General features: G+C 45.5%; 1 protein-coding gene across 1 annotated transcript in view; it reads left to right on the top strand.

The window, feature by feature from the left end:
* The window catches only part of Pdgfra (platelet derived growth factor receptor alpha), a 44,209-nt gene extending 31,123 nt beyond the window's left edge, over positions 1-13,086 (top strand). Inside the window, exons 19-23 of the mRNA XM_032915957.1 lie at positions 1,886-1,997; positions 2,985-3,084; positions 3,191-3,296; positions 6,975-7,216; positions 9,844-13,086. Coding sequence (XP_032771848.1) covers positions 1,886-1,997; positions 2,985-3,084; positions 3,191-3,296; positions 6,975-7,216; positions 9,844-9,991 — 708 coding nt within the window. The 3' untranslated portion in view covers positions 9,992-13,086. The remainder of the gene's footprint in view (positions 1-1,885; positions 1,998-2,984; positions 3,085-3,190; positions 3,297-6,974; positions 7,217-9,843) is intronic.
* The last annotated feature ends 8,230 nt before the right edge of the window (positions 13,087-21,316 follow it).

Genomic DNA, 21,316 nt, shown 5'->3' on the forward strand with positions numbered 1-21,316 from the left:
TTCTTGTCTTGGTTTCTCTGTAGCTTCACCCATTTATAAGTTGCTACACAGGGGATGTTTTAGGTAATTCACATAAAGTGCTGTAGACAGTGCGTGGTATATAGAAGCACCTGTCAGGGGCTGGAGAGATGGCTCGTTGGTTAAGAAGAGCACTGGCCTCTCTTCCAGAGGCTCTGGATACAATTTCCAGCCCGAACATGGTAGCTCACAGCTGCCTCTAACCACAGGTCTAGGGATCTGATGCCATCTTTTGGCTTCCAATCCATTTGGCGTACAGACATTGGGGGCAAAACACCCATACATGCAAAATTAGGATAAAGCAATTAGACACACCCAGTAAGTGTTAATGCCCAATCAATCAAGTATGTACATGAATATACAAGCATTCGCTTCCAGGGAGATCTCTAAGTTTTAAGCTCTTACCAGATTCCCAACAGGCAAATTTAACCTCGAGAACAGGGAGACTGCTTGAATAAATAGAATGGCACCCCTTCTCTGGTGATAGTTTCATTGTCTACCTGACCCACCCTCTCCTTCCCTTCAGCCTGTAAGCACATGAATAGTTCAGGGCACATCTATCACCTATTGGTACAGTTATATGTCACTCTGCTCCACCGGTGTAAGGCAGCTTACAGGGCTGCAGCCTCTGCTTCGAGAGGGACAGTGATCTCTGTCCGTGCTCTGTGCCCCAGTCTCGTGCTCAATGACTGTAGCCACAGCTCTTCCCAGACACCCTGAACGAGCTGCTAAACTTGGGTGGAAATGATTTCTTACCTAAGGTTATGAATATCTACTGTTTCTTCATAGTCTGGGCAGAGGGATGTGTGTGGGGGAAGGGTGCTGGCCTAGCAGGTGCTGTACTGTACAGCTGCCCAGACTTAGTATTTCACCTGAAGTTTGGACCAGCTCTGCAAAAGAGACGCATTCGAATGTCTTGCCTTTTGATGGTGGAAAATCACCACTTATTTCTTACAGCCTGGAAACTAATACTGGTTTCCAGGATGCTGTATCTATTCCTAGTTTTGTTCCTAGGGTCACCTGAAAATGGTTGGGGGACTGGTCTGGTCAAAGGTCACGCTTTATTGGTAAATTGAAGGTTAAATATTTTTAGTATATGATTCCTTCAGAAGATATGAGAAGTGACATTGACCATTCTTTGTCCGTTATTATTAAGACTCTACGTGGGCTGGAGAGATGGCTCAGCGGTTAAAAGCACTGACTGCTCTTCCAGAGGTCCTGAGTTCAATTCCCAGCAGCCACATGGTGGCTCACAACCATCTGTAATGAGATCTGATGCCCTCTTCTGGTGTGTCTGAAGACAACTACAGTGTACTCACCTACATGAAATAAATAAATAAATCTTAAAAAAAAATCTACACAGTGGGGCTAGAAGGAGAGCTCCGTGAGTGAAGTATTTGCTGTGTAAGCGCAGGTACCTGTGTTTGATCGCCAGAACTCATGTGCAGAGCCTGACACAGTGGCCAGTGCTTGTAACCCCTGGGATGGGGAGGCAGAGACGGACTCCTGCAGCTCCTCGCCTGGGCAGCTGAGCTGAATTGGTGACTCCCAGGCCAGGAGAGAGATTTCTCAGAGAAAAAAAAACAAACTATAGGTGGACAGTATCCTGAGGAAAACAGCAGAGGTCTTTGGTCTCCACATGCACGCATACATGCAACAAGCACTTGCATACACCTGAACACACACACACACACACACACACACACACAAATACACATGGATACACAGTCTATGTAGTTGCTGGTGAACAGTAAATACATGAGAGACAGAATGCAGGCAAGATCTTTAATGCATTATTCTCAGCCCAGGGAGAGACCCTTTCTGTTTCTACAGCCCGTGGGTTCATCTCCTCTCTCCTTCCCCACAGACTTTCCTGCCTGTGAAGTGGATGGCACCCGAGAGCATTTTTGACAACCTCTACACCACGCTGAGTGACGTCTGGTCTTATGGCGTTCTGCTCTGGGAAATCTTCTCTCTTGGTAAGAGCTCAACGGCTAGCTAATGTGGCTTATTCTGCAAAGCACTAGAAGGGACATGGGTCTGCCCCAGATCCAGGATGACTTGTGCAGTCCCACCCCACAGGTTTACCCCTACCGTGTCAGACAGACGCTGAGTAGATCCAGAAGGGGTCTCCGGGGGCTGCTTCCTTGCCCCTGGCCACCATCACTCTGGTTGTGCCAGAGTCGTTTGCTCCCATGGGAAGTGTTTCCGACGACATCTGCTTTTTCATTTTGGACTCGATTAGAGAGTTCACCAACAGTTCCCTCTCTCTTACTTGATGATGAATGATGCCCAGGTGAAAGGTGATGTGGCAGGGAACCCACAGGGTGGGTAACTCCACATCTCAGGGAGAAAAAAAAAGTAACATTTGGTCACCTGTCATTAGGGCCTAAGGTGCCTGCTGCCAAGGGAGGGTTGTATAAGGGAGTGGTGAGGTTTGACCAGACTTTGGGGATACACAGATTACACACTTATAGGTAAACCCTGTAAGCTGTAATGTGGATCCAGAGGAAGGACAGAGCAACCTTGGAGTAGTTTTGGAAGCTTCAGAGAGGGAATTGAACTTGACTTGGCCTTGCCTTGGCTGCTCCACCCGCTGCTATCCCTCCAGCTCTGCTTCTTCTGAGGTCTTCTATGCCCTTAAAACAGCAGACCGTGGACATTCCAGATCCTAGCTTTGACTCGGGCTGTAATTATGTGAACACTTCTGAGGAAGATGATGTTCCTTAGTGGCCTAGAACACCTTTCTGCCTTGTTCGTGTGTTCGAGTTTAGATGTGGTTGTTAGAAACACTATTAAGTGCGTTAGTGAATTTTGTTCTAACGGTGCCCAAGATGTCTGGATTTGATCAGCTGAGACTGCTATGGCAATCCTGCAGATTCTTTGAAAGAATCAGGCCATCAGGACTTCGAGGTCAAAGGTAAATGGTACAAGTAAAAACCCTCTGTCATCTGGTTATCTCGTAGGTGGCACACCCTACCCTGGCATGATGGTTGATTCTACTTTCTACAATAAGATCAAGAGCGGATACCGGATGGCCAAGCCTGACCATGCCACCAGTGAAGTGTAAGCTTCCTCCCCACCCGTGGGCCCCCGTCAATGCTCCGGGGGTCTGCGGGGTGGCTGACAGCCACAGGCAGGCCCACACTCACACTGAGCTCTGCTTCTGCAGCTATGAGATCATGGTGCAGTGCTGGAACAGTGAACCCGAGAAGAGACCCTCCTTCTACCACCTCAGCGAGATAGTGGAGAATCTGCTGCCTGGACAGTACAAAAAGGTTGGTTTGAGCCTGCGACTGTGGGCAGGAGGATGAGGACAAGGAGGGGAGAGTAGCTAGCAGTTATGCTAACAAGCTGAGCTGTTCTGCACCGTTTGAAAGGAGCACTTTCAAAGGAGGACACAGATTGTGTGATCTTGTGACCATGGCTTCGGGGAGTGCTCTATAGGACCCCAGTAGCACTGATGAATGAGAGCCCTCCCCTTCCCACAGGGCTGTCTTTCATCTTACCTGTGAGACACCTGTAGGCACTTCCTAGTCCAGTCCTTTGAGTGTCTGAGGCTACGGTGCAGTTAGAACTCTCAGGACATCTGAGGCCATTAAATCGCTCATTTGAATGCACTTAAATCCATTTGAAACTGGCTTTTACCAGCTGACTGGAGGGGACGATCCCAGCTGTTATCTGTGACTCCAGCTGGTTTTCTGTGGCACAGAAAGCATTGTTCAAAGGAACAAATGTAATTCCACGGACGCAGGAGCCGTAAATGAATGGGGCAATTTTCTGCCGAGGCCTTGAGAAGGGAAGCCACACACTCTCGCGTGATGAATCTCATCCCAGAGTAGGCACCGCAGACCGACCCATTTCTCTTCCTTCGAGAGAGGCGACATCAGTAGTTTGTCCCAGAGCCTCATCAGTTTGAGCTGAAAGTTCAGTATGTCAGTTTTGATTGCCCCGATTTCACTTCTCATACGTGGTGCTGGGAGTGCGTAGGAATCATTTACCTAGGTCTGTGGAAGATTCTCTGTTGGCAGGAAGAGGAAGAGGAAGCTACTGCTGGAACTAGGGGTTTTCCATTTCTGTCTGTTGTGGCTGGTGCCGTGCTATACACACTGGAACTCACTTTGAAGACCAGGTTGGCCTCTAACTCAGAGAGATCTGCCTGCCTCTGCCTCCAGAGTGCTGGGAGTAAAGATGTTTATTATGATGCCCAATTTACTTTCAGGCTTTTTTTTTTTAAGGAATCTAGCCTCATATAGACTTCCAGTTTGGATGTACAGCCCCCACCTCAACACAACCTTTTCCTTCCTTCCTTCCTTCCTTCCTTCCTTCCTTCCTTCCTTCCTTCCTTCCTTCCTTCCTTCGTTGCTTTCTTGCTGATAGCCATTTTGGATTGAGTGGCCTTTCTTTTTCTCTACTGGCTAAGGATGTTGAATCTTTTTCCAAGGATTTATCAGATACTTATTTTTAATCTTTTGAAAGCTAAATATTCAGTTTATTAGCCAATTCATTGATTGAATATTTTTGTGTGTGTGACACACACACACACACACACACACACACACACACACACGCACACACACACACACACACGCCTATGTTTGCTGGTCTTTATATAGCCTGCCTACTCATCCATTGTCTGATGTATATTTATATATTTGGCAGAGCTTCCCCCCACCCCAATTCTTTACATTTTCTTTTTACTTCTGTGACTATTTCCTTTGCAAACAAAACTATAACATAAAACTCAAAACAAAGCACAAAAGCTTTATTATTTCTTCCTCCTTTATTACTGTTTTGTTTTGTTTTTTAGTTTCTTTTTTGAGATGGGGCCTCACTTTGTATCTCTGGCTGACCTGGAACTTGCTAGGTAGACCTCGCAGAGATCCTCCTTCCTCTTCCTAATATTGGGATCCACCACATCTGGATGTTTATTTATTGTTTTAGACAGGGTCTCACCATGTAGCTCTGGCTGGTCTAGAACTCTCTAAGTAGACCTTGCTGTCCTCAGCAAGGATCCACATGCCTCTGCTTCCTGGATTAAAGGCGAGGGTCACCACACCCAGCCTCACCCAGAAGCTTTTACATTTCATTTTTTATGTGTGTGAGAGACAGGGTCTCACTGTGTAGCCCTGGCTGGCTTGGCACTGACTATGTAGACCAGGCTGGCCTTGAACTCACAAAGATCCTCCTGTCTTTGAGCGTTGGGATTAATGGCAGACACCACTTGCCTAGACCCACTTGTTAATTCTTGATTACTTCCTGTGCTCCTGGAGTCTGACTCAGACAGTTCTAGTCTATGTCTACATCTTGGAATGCTTTCTTCCAGCTGTCTCAGAGCGTTACGTCTTACATTCAGGTCTTGATTCATTTGGAACTGAGCTCTGTGGGGAGCAAGGCAGATCTAGCTCCATCTTCTTCTAGTTCTCCAAGTTGTTAGATAGGCTGTCTTTTCTCTAGTGTCAACTTGGCCTCCCTACGTCACATAGGTGGCTATGTCAGTGTGCTTATTTCTGGATCTTCTATCCTGCTCTGTTGATTTATTTATTTACAGTTCTATATGTGTAATATACATATTTAATATACACCTAAAACTATGGCTCTGTCATACAGTTTGAGGTCAGGTATTATGAGTCTCAGAATTATGATATTTCCAGCATTGCTCTAGCTATTTGAGATCTTTTGGGTTTTTCTGTATGAGTTTTAGAATTGCTTTTCTAGTTCTGAAAAAAAATGTTGAAATTTGACGGGGATTGTGTTGAAGCCAGGCTCAGAAAGGCAAGTACCATGTTTCTTCTACATGCAGAAACTAATTTAAAATTATGTGTGTATACATATACACACATGTGTGTACTTATTTATCTAAATATTGATTTTATTTTTTAATTTTTACTTATGTGTGTGACACATATGCCTGCTTGTCTATATACATACCACGTGTGTGGGTGTCTCTGGAGGTCAGAAGTGGGTGTGGAAACTCTTAGAACTGGAATTATACGAGGCTGCGAGCCACCTAGTGTGGGTGCTGGGTACTGAACTTGTGTCCTCTGCAAGAGCAACAAATGCTCCTAAACACCGAGCCCTATCTGTACACGTATGCCTGCACATTTGCCTTGAACAAAGAGAGGGACCATGAGAAGGAGGAAGAGATCTTAAAGGTTGGGGTGGAGAGAGTCATGAGATGTATGTGGTAAAAAAGCAGACAGACCTATCTGGGGTAAGGAGGGGAATCAGCCAGAGGGAAACAGGGAGCGTAAGCAAGGGTAATGGGGGGAGGGGAGAATGATGAGATCAAAGCACAATGACAGATGTGTAAACTGAACAAATCAACACACACACACAACACACACACACAGAACACACACACATACAACATACATACATACAACACACACACATACAACACACACACAACACACACAGACAACACACACACATACAACACACACATACATACAACACACACACATACAACACACACATACAACACACACATACAACACACACACACACACACACACACACACACACACACACACACACACAGAGGAAAGTAGGATTTTTCACATCAGAAGTCAGACTTCCCCAACACTGAGGGCTCAGGAAGATGCTCGGAATGGTGCTTCCAGTATAAGCCCTCTGCTCATTCTACAGGTCCTGTGTGAGCCCTGGAGGGACTCAATGAGGGTCCCTCAGCTCATGTTGGTCCAGAGTGGGAGTGGTAGGCACCTCATTGCAGTTACAAACCTAGGGAAAGCTTGCTGTGTCTGACGTCTCACCAGGAGTCCTATGTTGTCCCTGTTTCTCGTCCTGCTTTTCTTCCCGGTGATGGTTAGTGCAGGACTCTCCCTTAGCTCTCCTTGGGGAAACACACATGTAAACCACACTCTTTAATGTCTACATTCACGTTATAGTTTGTCAGTAACACTGGATTAAATGTGTTAAACGTATACTTTCAGAGTTATGAAAAGATTCACCTGGACTTCCTAAAGAGCGACCATCCGGCTGTGGCACGCATGCGTGTGGACTCTGACAACGCGTACATCGGTGTCACTTACAAAAATGAAGAGGACAAGCTGAAGGAATGGGAAGGTGGCCTGGATGAACAGAGATTGAGCGCAGATAGTGGCTACATCATTCCCCTGCCAGACATTGACCCTGTTCCGGAGGAGGAAGACCTGGGCAAGAGGAACAGACACAGGTAACTATGGCCACCTTCCGGGTGCTAGCCTGCAAGGGAGACTAAGGCCACCAGGGGTGTAAACAGCGTGGACAACAGGGGCATAGTTCCAGGGTAGGTCAAGGTTTCACCTGCCTTCCCATGACGTCCTCCCATGTGACTCTGAGGTGTCCTCTCACTTTTGAGTGAGCGCTTCTCCGGTGAACAATCTCTGATCCGAGTCCTTAGGTCATTTGGGGGCCAAAGCTGTGGTGCCTGGTGGTGAAAAGCTCCACTCTGAGCTCTTAAACGCTCATGGAGCTGAGGAAAACATTGAGCGAGGTGGGGTTGGGATGTGAGATGCTCCACCAACAACCCTTAGCCCCGCATGCAATTCATAATGATCTGGGGAGGGCTTTTCTTTTCTTTTCTTTTCTTTTCTTTTCTTTTCTTTTCTTTTCTTTTCTTTTCTTTCCTTTTCTTTCCTTTCCTTTTCTTTTCTTTTCCTTTCTTTCTTTCTTTCTTTCTTTTCTTTCTTTCTTTTTTTTTTTTAAGATTTAATTATTTACTTTATGTATACGAGTTCTGTAGCTGTCTAAAAAACACACCAGAAGAGGGCATCTGATCCCATTATAGATGGCTGTGAGTCACCATGTGGTTGCTGGGAATTGAACTCAGGATCTCTGGAAGAGCAGTCAGTACCCTTAACCACTGAGCCACCTCTACAGCCCCTGGGGAGGACTTTCAAACTTCTGATTCACAGGCCTCATCCTGTCTGTCTGTCTGTCTGTTTGTCCCTCCTTCCTCTGGTGGGCTATTTTCTCCTGTTTGTGTGAGGCAGAAGGAAGCCACCTCACCAAAGGGAAGAGGTCGGGGTTCTACCCACGCGCAGATGATCGTGAATTTCGAGTAAAAAAAGACACACACGGACAAGGCAGATGGTAGCGAAGGCAGAATTTGAAAAAAGACAGCAAGAATCTAGAGAAGGGAGGGGACAGGGGAGAGTTCTGGCAGGCTAGTGACTTCACCTAAAACTTTTGTTTTAGAAATGTTTGAAATACAGGGTTGGGATTTAGCTCAGTGGTAGAGGCTTGCCTAGCAATCGCAAGGTCCTGGGTTGGTCCCCAGCTCAAAAAAAAAAAAAAAAAAAAAAAAAAAAAAAGTTTAGTACACAGGAATAGTGTGAGAGTACACCTGTCAATCAGAGGGTATAGGAGTTGACATTTACCTCATTCTCCTTATCCAGCTTGGTGTCACATATATCATCATCATCACCATCACCACCACCACCATCATCATCATAGCACACACACACACACACACACACACACACACACACACACACACACACTTCTCACTCAATGGCTCAGAGTTAAATAGGAAACGCCAAGGTAATTCACCCCTAGCATTCTGCCATACACTTCCTAAGAACAAGAACATTCATGTGATGTCTGTCATGACACCATGGAAGAAAGTTAGAGTTGGAGATACAGAATCGTGTTGGCCATATCTGATGCCGTAAGTTCAATTCCCAGTACTGAAATAAGAAAGAAAAGAAGAGAAGGGAACCAACAGCTGCTCTCAGATCTCTTTTCATACCCAGACTTTGTCCAAATCCACATACCAGTTTGAATCATAACTGCTAATTTATTGAGCTCTTTATATGTTTATAGTTATCAGATTATTATCATAGTTAATTATCTCTGCAGGTATATTGTTAGACATTGCTGTCATGCCATTTTTAGCATTGTTTAGTTTTATGTTCCACGGAGGTCTTCTTTAACTTTACTTTTTATTATATTTTTATTTATATTTTATTTTTGATTTTTTTATTATATACACTTTAATTTTGAGATTATATTTGTGTGTGTGTGTGTGTGTGTGTGTGTGTGTGTGTACAGATATGTGCACCTAAGTGTGTGAATGTAACCTGCTCGGTCTGTGTGATGCTACCTACATGTATGTGTCCCTTTTCAGGGCTGACCATTTGGTACTGGATAGCCAATTTGATGTGTTCTTCCCTGGGGAAGACCCTTTCTCTGGTTCTCAACTTCTCTCATTATCTGTAGCTCTTGGTCTAGAGGAGAGGCTGCCTGAGCTCCTTGCTTACACATTAACGTGACTATTGGTGGCATTCTGGTGCAGGTCTTGTTGGCGAGGCTTCGGGTATGTCCTTGCATAGGTGGGAAAACAAGAGCTTTTTCCTTCCGCCTTTACCCGAGCCTTTAGACCCAGAGGGGCGGGGAGAACAAGGAGGAGGGGCGTGGCAGGAAGTGAGTGAAAGTGTGGGACCCCATCCTCCTGCTTCCCTTGTTTAACTTTCTCAGTATCTTTTGATTGGCTGTTGCTTATCCTCTCCCCTGATAGGATGAGCAGGAAAAATAGAATCTGTTGTGTCTTGTTTAGTAACGCCCCCAAAAAGACGTGTGGTAGGAAGGACAGCGAGCGGAGTTGCGCCGATGGCTGTCTTGGTTTTGTGTTGGCTCTGTGCAGCAATGGCCAAGGAGTGACTGGCTGGCTCTGTGGCAGACTGGCCATGCTCGACCGCACAAACTTCAACAGGAAAGGACCTTGGACAAAGAGTCCCGCCTGTTGCTTCAGGCAACCACCCTTGAAATGCAGCCCTGGAAGTGAGTCTGTTCATGACGTTTGTCTTTCAATCCCATCAGCTCGCAGACTTCGGAAGAGAGCGCCATCGAGACGGGTTCCAGTAGTTCCACCTTCATCAAGAGAGAGGATGAGACCATTGAGGACATCGACATGATGGATGATATTGGCATAGATTCCTCGGACCTGGTGGAGGACAGCTTCCTGTAACTGGCAGGCTCGGAGTGTCTATCATCTTCTCTGGGAGCCTCCTGGGATCCCCTTAAGAAAACCACTTCATTGCAATGCAAAGGTTGAGACTTGGGTGATGTGGAGACAGAAGTTCCCGGCCAAGGGTCTTGGGAAGCCTCTGTGAATGACTGGGATACTGGGATCGAACGTTGTCCGTGTTGCACCTTGCAATGCGTCAGTAGCATCTCAGCAGCGTGTGAGGTTTGGAAATGGACGAACAAAGGAGTGACTGGCCACAGAAGACGGGCTTTGTGTTTCCGGGGCATTGGTGAGATTCCCACACGCGCAACTTGTACTGCAGACAACTCCAGCATTGTAATTATGTAAATAACCCTAACCGAGGATGTGTTAGATCTGTGTTAACCCTCCTCTCTGGACCTCTGAAGAGACCACTCAGTACATCCATGTGCTTCCTTCCCTCTTGGAATCTGGTACCAGCTGCTGTTGAATTTTCTCCTGAAGTACATGCAAAACCACTTTGAACTTTGGAAGGTACTGGAACTGTTGTGTTTTACTGTCTTATTAGTGTTAAGGAGGCAAAAGATAAAAGACTAACCAACCTTGAGTAGTAGATTTGGGTCTTTTAGGAACCCAAGAACGAACGCCTCTGTATCTTGTAATCTATACATATAACACCACTACTGTTAACAAGAATGCTAAAGATGTAATCCGTAACCTGATTTCTTTACAGAGAAAGCACAATTAATTAGAACAAAACCCTTACTAAGTAGATGACAAGTTTGGCAGTTTTTTTTTTTTTAACATTTATATTAAGTAACATGTTTCTCAATAAAATATAATAGGTTTAGTGGTTTAAAGTTAACAAGCCCTAGAGAGCAGAGTGTAAGTAGCGTTGTCCAGAAAGGCCAACCTTTTGTTGTAGTGTTCTAAGCAGTCTCCCTAATCCAAGGCCCTAAGAACAGTTAATCGCCTCTGAGGTACCGGGATTAGAAATAAGCAAAACAGAACCCCCGGGTGTCCTAAATGTTCTTAGTAGAAAGGCTTAAGTCTGAGCCCAGTGTGACTTCTCATGCTGTGTGTGACCTTGTGGAAAAGAACCGTCCACAAAAAGGACTCAGGTGGGCAGAAGTATCTTTTGTGGCCAGTGATGACTTGGATGGATCTCACCCATACTTACCTTTTAAATCTATGACCTCTTAAGGACTCGTCAACATCAGCACCTCACTTTTCCTCTCTTGTCTCAAAGAGAAAGAGCTGGGAACCCTGAAACCACAATGGTGCTGTTGATTGAAGGCTATGTGGGCGTGAACTGGCTCCTTCATTCCCACCGTTTGCAACTAGGGTCACAAGCCTCAGTGGTTTCAGACCTCTGCCCCAGAGATCTGGAATTACAAGGTCTGACGGGAGCAAGAAGCTATATTATGTTTTAATTAACTCCTTAGCGCTCTTGAGGAGTCAGTGTTCAGAAATGCTGGCTTGGGTTACAGGGGTTTGCTGTGGGTGGGGCGGGGCAACTTTGAAAATTGGAACTGAGCTAGAAGTCGACCATGCAGGAAGGCTACTATTTTTAAGTCCTTGGCTTCATGTCAATGCCACGTATCCAGCAATTCCTGCCCTTGATTTAACCTTCCAGGCTTAGCCAAGGCTGAGAAAACAAAATCTTGGCTTGGGCACATCTTCCAGTTCTAGTCAGCGTGGGTACCACTTCCCACCGGATGGAGGACCTGAGCTCGCTCACCTCAAAGAGGGCCCACAAATGGTGCAAGCCTGTGTGCCTGGTCTGTGTCTAACCAGCTCCGGATTCGGTGGGGAAGATAAAAAGGTTTCTGGATTTGGGGGCTTTAGGTGGGAGGCATCCAAACTGCCAAACTGGTTAGTGTGGGTTCATTGGCATTCTCTGCAATGTGTCTAATTGCTGACTCTGTATGAATGAAACATGGGGTATGATTAACTGCAATCACTGTATGCACTTCCAGCAGGTGATGCTTTGGAAGGCGCAGAAGCAATAACAAGGTACTTGACTACCTACTGGCATAATCTCAATGCAAACCCCAACTTTCCTCCTCTCACAGTCAGTGTGAGGACTGAGCCAGATTGGCCAATTGAGAAGCAAAAACCTGACTAGATTCTTTTGAGCCAATTAGACTTGAAATACGCCCATGTTTCTAGACTCGCAGCTCAAGTGGTCTGTTTACCACAGCCTTGGTTTTGTTGCTTCCTTTTACTCTAATGTATGTCACTTGGGACCTTGCATGACAATATGAAGTTGGAGGAAGCTTCTCAGACCGACAGTTTTCCCATCCTTACCAGTACTTGCCTCTGAGATTAAATGGGAATGCATTCGTTTTGTTTTCTGAGACAGGGCCTCTCTATGTAGCCCTGGCTGCCCTGGAACTCACTGTGTAAACCAGGCTGGCCTTGAACTCCCAGAGATCCATTGTCTCTGTCCCCCCAGGGCTGGGATTACTGGTGTGTACCACCACACTCAGCAGGGATACATTTTTATTTTCAAACAGTGTTTTGACTGTATCCTGGTTTCTTTTTGGCCTCCTGCAGAGTCCCTGGAAGGAAATTTACCAATTTTCTCTGCTTTCTATTCTTATTTTTATGATGACAATCAAAGCTGGCCCGAGGAACACAATTTGTGACTTTTTTTAAAATAATCAGTGATGTCCTTAAAATGTGGTCTGCCAACCTGTACAAAATGGTCCTATATTTGTGAAGAGGGACGTGAGATAAAATGATGTTATACATCGATATGTATATATCTGTTGCTATGTAGACTTGGAGAATACTGCCAAAACGTGTATGACAAGCTGTATCACTGCCTTTGTTTATATTTTTTTAACTGTGATATTCCCCACAGGCACGTTAACTGTTGCACTTTTGAATGTCCAAAATTTATATTTTAGAAGGAATAAAGAGAAAAATACTTACATGTTCCCAACATGGTGGTGTGGTAAATGTGTGAGAGCAACTCCATAGAGAGGGTCTTCCAATCCAAGATGGCTTCCAGATACCCGTGTTCATGTTTTGTTTAAAAAAAAAAAAGAAGTGTAAATGGAGATCTTTATATTTCAATAAATGATTTATGATATATGATTTTAAAGTTACGAAGGTCTGCCACTTCTTTTCTTTTTGGTTTTAGTTTGGTCAGAATCCCATTCAACCCCCTTCCTACAACTCAGCCTGTTGTTTGAGGCAAGATCTTGTTGTATAGCTTGGGTTGGCATTGAGCTTTGTGATCCTCCTGCCTCAGCCTCCAGAGTGCTGGTATCATAGCCATCTAGCTCAATGACCTGCCTCCTCCTCCTCCTCCTCCTCCTCCTCCTCCTCCTCCTCTTCCTCCTCCTCCTCCCCCCTCCCCCCCTTCTCCCCTTCCCCTCCCCCTTTTCTGAATAAACTCACTAGTTAGTAAGGCAGTTTTAGGCTTACAGGGCAGTTGAGTGGAAGCTGGAGGTCTCCCATATATTGGCATCACACGCGAGCGGCCTTCCCGTCGCTATGGAAACCTATCAGAACGTACTGTGTTTGCCGCAGTGGTGAGCTGCCTCCGTGCACCACCACCTGTACTGTGCTTGAGCATCTTCTGTTCTGTGCACAGTCGTGTGCCCCACATTTGTCAGCTTCCTGGTATCTCATCATATAAATTAGTACAATTAATAATTGGAAACCAGGTCCCCCATTTCAGAATAACTCCCAGTTTCAGACTCAGAGTCAGACAGGCCTGTGTCCGTCAGCACAAGGCTGTTCATTGAGTATTGGCTCCACCTTGGTTCAGCCCAGGAAGGACACAGATTCCTGGGAATAATAACCCTTCTGTCTAAAGAGTAGCTACACAGTCCCATCCTTTAACAGACAATCCTGCCTCATTTATCTGGCCTAGTGTTTTCTTTTTCTTTTTTTTTTAATTAGGGGGTTAAAAACTTCTAAATGTATCTTTTACACTTCTTCTGAGTCTTGCAGTAAGCTTTAAAAAATTCCTACAGAGGTAGGGAAGACATCTCATAGGTGCAGAAACCAAGGACCTCAAGACTAATGTGACGATAGCACTGGGATTAGCAATTTCAAATATATAAATCCCACTATTGTTTGCATGATGAGCTGAGAAGAAAGCAAGAGACACTGACTGAGAATATCGGCATGTAGAAGTAGCTTGCCTGGATCCTTTGATATTTTCAAAGACAAGTGATGGATAAGTTCAGCCTGGAGAGCTAGTCTACGTGTTTGTAATCAGAGCCTTTCTTTTCAGGCTGAAATCCACCAGTTCTAATAATGGCCATTGTGATTTTTAACGGTGGTGTGCTTCATGAAAAGCAACTCAGGAAAATGGCCTACTACATCAGAGTCCATCATGAGCTAAAGGCATAACAGCCACGGAGATGTTTCATTATCTTCAACTCCAAATATGGAGAAAGGCTAAGTCCAACAGTGTATAATGGTAGCCGTGTTTATAACAGAGACAATTGTTTCAGTCCATACTCAGTGTGTGTAAAACTATATGTGTGCTCTTAATTAGCAGTCTGTATCATTCTGCCCCACCTGGAGACATAAATAGCACCCATGTCCTAAAGCATGATGGATGTAACCTCCCAAATAAACGCATATGCCAGCAATGGTCCATCGTTCATACTTTAGTTTACATACAAAGAGGAGGGGAGATGTGGAGGACGGATAGTCTCACACGGCAGGGGCACATAGTTGCTCCCCCTGCCCCAATTCTGGCTTCCAGGCTAATTGGAATTTTTAAAAGCTTTGCCACATTAGCCCGGCAGATGGCATTTTGCTTTATCATTGTTCATGGGTATTAATGACTTCCCTCTGGAGCCCGTGTATCCTGCCTATTTTGAATTTCATCACATTTCACGCCGACGGCTCCAAACAGCATCAGAACCAGGCTTTTCTCTGCGGAGCTTGGGCTGAAGATTGGTTGGTCTACGGAAGTTAGAGGCCTGATCAGGAGGAAACTGAAACAAAGGGAGGCCTTTGTGGGTCTGTGCTTGGCTATTCTGTCTTACTCGAGTTTTGTTTAGCTGGCTCTCCCAAAGGACTCCCGGTTGAATCAGGTGTATACAAAGCCATTTCCAGAGTGAATGCATCCTTCATGAGTCTGGGAAGATGACACATCTTTTCTTCCTCCCTCGGAAGGCTGGGCTTGGTTTTCCCAAGTGGAGAACTTGCATGAGAGCATAATGCCATAGGCTAGCCACAGGAAGCCATTTTTAAAATTAATTCCCTCCAAGACTATTTATTAAAGAGCAGACTCCTCTCTGTGTGGTTCATCTCTAAAATGTGTAAGCCTAAATGAGGAAGCTGGCAGATTTTATTCCAACCAGCTCAGTGTCCGAGGGGACCACTATGTCACAGAGAAGAGCAGGACATTGTGGCTGGAGACCACGGGCCTTGCTCGGAGTAATGACATTGTGAGGTAGAACCCAGAGTGCTGCTCACTGAATGCTCCGATGAAGCTGGAGCTTTTCTGCACGAGGGGATGCGGACAGGCCGTGTGCCAAGGGCTGGGAGATGGCAGCTTTGTCTATTTCAGATCCTGTCTTGGCTGTAGTTCTGGACACTTCCATGGCACCTGCAGGTCTCTTTCCAAACTCAACCCTCCAGGTTTCAACTGTACTGAGCTGGGCATTGGTTTGGGCCCTGGGATTCAGCATTTATTACAGATGGTAAAACTGTTGCTTGGTGTTGATAGTGCTTCCCCACAGCACAGGACGGCACAGTTTGAGGTACAAAGACAGTGTCTCCCTCTGGGGCAGAGGCTGACAGGTTTGCTTGCAGCTCATTGTAAAGTCTGGAATTTCTCTTTTAAAAAAAGAGTGAGTTTTACTTTAGTGTGTGTGTGTGTGTGTGTGTGTGTGTGTGTGTCTGTGTGTGTCTGTGTGTGTGTCTGTGTGTGATGTGATGTGGTGTGTGGGTGGTATGGTGTATTGGAGTGTGTGTGTGGTGTGTGGAGTGTAGGTGTGTGTGGTGTGTATGTGTGTGTGTGTGTATGGTGTATGTGTGGGGTATATGGTGTGTGGAGTATAGGTGTGTGTGTGTATGATGTGCGTGTGTATGTGTAGGTATGTGTATGTGAGTATAGGTACCTGCAGAGGTCAGAAGTCTTGGATCCACTAAAGCTAAGGTTAGAGGCTATTTTGAGCTGTCCAGTGTGCCTGGAGCTGAAGGTAGAGGTCATTTTGAACCACTCAAGTATGTGGGGAATTGAACTTGGGTCCTCTGCAAGAGCAGAATACAGTCTTAACTAATGAGTCATCTCTTTAGCCTAAGACCTGTTGTATTAGTCAGGGTTCTCTAGAGTTACAGAACTTTCAGAATGTCTATATATTAAGGGACTTTATTGCAATGACCTCCTACAGTCTGTAGTCCAACAATGGACAGCTATGAATGGGAAGTCCAAGAATCTAGTAGCCTCACTCCCTGGAGGCTGGGTGTTTTAGCTGGTTTTCTGTAGAAGCTGGAATCCTGAAGAAGTAGGTTCCAACAGATGTATTAGCAAGTAAGTGCAAGGCGAAGAAGAGTGAGTCCGGATATAGGCCTCTGGCAGAGGGTGTGGCCCAGATTAAAGGTGTGTTTCACCACACCTGGATTTGAAACTTGCTTTGTCCCAGGCTGGCTTTGAACTCAGAGATCTGCTTGCTTCAGTCTCCTGGGACTAAAGGTATGTACCTTACCTGGGCCTAACCTTTTCATGGCTACTATACCTCAAGATCTCCATGTCCAGATCTGGGTCAATAGTCCCTGTCTTCCAGCCTCGAGATATATCCTCCGTTTCTGGATTGTAGTTCATTCAAATTGACAACCAGGAATAGTCATCACACCTTGATTTCTTTTTTTTTTTATTTGTTTTTGTTTTGTCTTGTTTCTTTTTTCTAAGAATTTACTCTGTGTAGCTTTGGCGATCCTGAACATTGATCTGTAGACCAGGCTGGTCTTAAACTCACAGACATCTGCCTGCTTCTGTCTCCCCAGTGCTGAGATTAAAGGTGTGTACCACCATGCTGGGCTTGGATTTCTTAATGCGGTTATCCCTCAGTAGACTTGGAGATCAGCTCTCCCATACAAATGTAAAGCTGTCCAGTGCCTCGTGAAGGTAGTGCAATATCTGCACATAAGCAAGGCATGATTTCCTGTACACTTCAGGTCATAGCTAGTGTATGTTCCGTACCCATTGCAATGTAAGCCCTACGTAAATAGTGGTTGGACATTATCTTTAGAGAATGATAACAACACAGAAGTCTGTGCATGTTTAGTGCAACACAACTTAGCCAGAGCAAGAGGAGCCATGCTCAACCAGTGCTGAAGAGACTGGTGGTGGGGGGTGAGGTGGTGGTGGTCGTGGTGGTGGTGGTGGTGGTGGTGGTGGTGTGTGCGTGCGCGCACGCATGCGCACTCGCAAGTGTGTTTGAGCCAGGGTCTCACTATGTTGCCAGAGTTGACCTGGAACCCACTAAGTGTCTCAGCCTCCCAAGTGCTGTGATCACAGCTGTACCGTCACATTGGGCTAATGGCATCTGAATGTGTTTTTAATTTCTATTTGTTACTACTGTATAAAAATGTAATTGACCTTACATTCGGACACCTTGAACTCCACGTGCAAGTCCTGTAAAATCTCCATTCCGCATATAGATTAAAACCTGGCATTTGTTTTCCTGGACCTGGTTCATTTCACATAACATAGCGATGTCCAGTTGCACCCACTTCAACCCAAAAGCCATGCTCTTGTTTTCACGGCTGATAACAGTTCCGTTGCTTGCACGCACCGCATTCTCTTTCTTTAATCTTTAATCCCAACAGACTTGATTACTTGATTACTACTTGATAGTAGCCCAGCATAGTCTTAAACTTAAGGCAATCCTCCTGTCTCGGCCCCTCACGAATTGCAAGTGTGAATGCACACACCATCCCTGACTTGCTGTCTCAGTTTTTAATTGTGACTTGAGGTTGATCAATTTTATGGATAATTTCAGCTTTGGGTTTCACTGTTTCCCTACCCGGGTTATCTGCCCCATTTCTATCTAACTGACTTTTATTCTTTATCATTTCTTCTGCCCACTTCAGCCTAGTTGGCTTTTTTTGTCTTCCAGCTTCTTAAGGTAGAGCTTCATTTATTTGAGACGATAATTCCTTCTAATATAGGAACTTAGATGTACAGATTTCCCTCTAAAGCATTATTTTAGCAACATCTTAAAGATCTTGGTTAAATACAGTGTGACAAATAATTCACAGTATTATCACAGTATAAAGAAAAACAGTGGCTTTCCAATAGGCTGGGAGAAATGGAAGAAAAGCTTTAGAACTGGGTGTTGAAGGCAGAGAAGAAACAGAAAGAACAGCTACGCCAGCATTCATTGGTTGTCCTTCCCCTATGACGTGTATGGGTGGGTTTAACTGGGAGAGCTCACAGGTCAGCATTTCCTGTAAAGGCAGGGGTGGCACCTGTCACTGCTGGGAACCCAAGGCTATTGCCTCACCCAAGCGAGGATGAGAAGCTGTTGGACGTCTGACGCCATCTTATCGCTTATCCCATTCCAAAGAGAGTCGTGCTGCTTTGGCATGGAACCCCAGGAGGCATGCTCCTCTGTGGAACCCTACGGTATTGACCGGAAAACAGGCAGAATGGGCTTGAAGTAGGATAGTGAACCGGTTATCGGTCTCCTATGGGTACAGGGTACTTTATCAGAGAGATCTTACCTAGGATTCTCCAGTCCACATCATCCCTGAGAGCCTTATTACTACATAATTTTTCACCCTGAGTAACAAAGCGCTCCCCCTCACACACACTCTTTCTCTTTCTCTCTGAGTCTCTCACTCACACATACCGTGATATGTGAGCAGAGTGGCTCACTGTTTCAAAAAAAAAAAAACATTTTATTTTGTGTGTGTTGTGTATATGTGTGTGTGTGTGTGTGTGTGTGTGTGTGTGTGTGTGTGTGTGTGAGCATACAAGCATTCATGAAGATCAGAAAGAGTGCATTGGAGCCCTTGGAACTGAAGTTACAGGCATGTTTATGAGCTACCTGATGTGTGTGGGTACTGGGATCCCAACTCTGATAAAATCGCTCTTGACCACTGAGCCATCTCTCCAGCCTCACTTATATTTTCTAAATATCATTTTCATGGCTCCCCACCTCCCCCTAAAATGTTTTGAGCAGAAATTAAAATTCCCAAGCAGAAACAATTGAATTCTGTTCGGTAAGGTGTCCGTGTAATTTCTGGGCTCGAGTTCCCGAGTGCATGCATTACAGAGCAAACCTTCGCCTTCTTCCCTTTGCCCTTCTCGTGTCTTCTTGCCTGAAAGCTAAAACACAATGCCTACAGCCCAACGCTCATCTCTTGACTCTAAAGTTAAAGCCCTTATGTTGACAGCGGTGGTTCCAGAGACCGAGGCGGATCCTTGGTCATTCTTCCACAGGTACAGTGGGGTCGGTCCACACACCCGCAGGTTCTTTGCATGAGAAAAATACATGCTTAAGTGGCTCCATGCTTTCTACCTCTCAACACAGATACATTGACAAATGAGACAACCTTCCTGCAAGAAATTAAACAGTTGCATGGTAGTCCCATCATCCCTGTCTTCCGCGTGCTCACCTCAGCGGCTTTCCAAGACGCTGGTCTCTTTTAGTTTTCCTTCTACACGGTTCACTGTTTTGCACTCCACTCTTCTCTGACCTTTCCTTTTCTGCAAACTCTATTCTCTGTGTGTCCCCCACACTCGCTCGGCCAGCAAACATCTATTGCAGTCTCTACACTGGGAACTCCTGAACATGCGTTTTCAACCCAGGCCCTAGGCTTCTCTCCTCAATCTGCAGGTCTGTGTGCCAGCTGCTTACACAGCATCTTCACTTAAAAGCCACAGGGCTAACCCTTTAATTTCAGAACCTAACTCCTCTTGCCCTGACGTTGGATGTGCCTTTGGTCTCCATCCTCTCGGCTGATGATGACTCTGATCCTCTAAGTGCCTGCACTCTGCTCTGTTGAGATTTCAATTCTTTAAAAGGGCATCTGAAGTGAGCCGGAGCCAGGCCTGTTCTCACCGGCCTTGCCGCCACCTCCTCCTGTTTCTAGGGCACATGGACAGCTTCAATTACAGCCTCTGAACCAGCGCCTCCCTTGTGCCTTCTGTTACTTGAGTTTGGGCAGTTCCTGCACTTCCTTCCCATGTCTGCTCAATGTTACCTCTCCCAGGGAGCCAGGAGGACTATTCTAGTCAATATTGCCATCAGCCCAGTCTCCTGACCTATGAGACCCCATTTCCTGTCCCGTTTGCCCTCTCTCTACTCTCCACTTAGGATCTTCATACAGACTGGATTCTTTACCAGTCAAGCCTTTTTAAAAAAATTTTTTTAGGGGGGACATGACATGGTGCATGCATGCATATAAGTCAGAGGAGAACTTGTGGGAGTCAGCTCTCTTCGTCTACTATGTGGGTTCCTGAGACTGGACTCTGATCATCAGACCTGGCGACAGGTGACTTTACCTGCTGAGCTGTTTCCCTGGTCCTCAGCCCGCTTGTCGATATTGTCCGTGTCCCCTGCTAGAGTGTAAGCTACCAGTGGCAGGATTGGTGCCCCCAGTTTGCGATTGTTTGCCTGGAGTCTAGTACTATGCTTGGGACCAGAGAAAACATCCAGTGAACATTTGCCACCCGGTTGAATGAATCACTCATCCAGAGGGCAAAGAGACAGGGAAGCTCCAGGGCCTCAGAGTGAGATAGCAACAGTCAGGTCTTTGGCAATGGATGAAGCCAAACGCAGTGTTGACCTCAAAACTTCTGCCCACAGCATCAGCCCAGAACAGCTACTGACCAACGGCCCTGGTGTTTATTTACTTATTATTCTTTTTAAGGAAAAGGGCAAAATCATGAGATTAAATGTTTACGATGCTATTAACAAGACCAGATCTGAAAACTGATTCTCGCATTTCAAAAGTGCTTCTCGTGAATCCAGATTAGTAAAATAAAATCCACCAAAGTCACTAGTGTACTTAATTACCATCAGAGCATTTGTTTGTTTGAGTCAGGGTCTCCTGTTGCTAGGCTACCTGAGGATGACCTTGAAATCTTAATCCTCCTGCCTCCAGCCCTCAAGCGCTAGGATCATAGGTCTGTGCCAGCATGCCTGGCTTATCGTCAAATGTGAAGGAAGAATTTCGTGCTTTCTTCTAAACAAAACACAACTCGGTTTCCCTCATTTTAAAATTTTTGCTATGTATCAGATTTACTGTGTAGTCCAGGCTGGCCTAGAACTTGCTATGTAGATCAAGTTGGCTTTGGACTGAGTGTTAGGATTGAAGATTGTCATTTTTTTGTTTCTTCTTCCAATAGGTGAA

This window comes from Rattus rattus, chromosome 11 (genome assembly GCF_011064425.1).
Source record: "Rattus rattus isolate New Zealand chromosome 11, Rrattus_CSIRO_v1, whole genome shotgun sequence".
NCBI classification, from domain to species: Eukaryota; Metazoa; Chordata; class Mammalia; order Rodentia; family Muridae; genus Rattus; species Rattus rattus.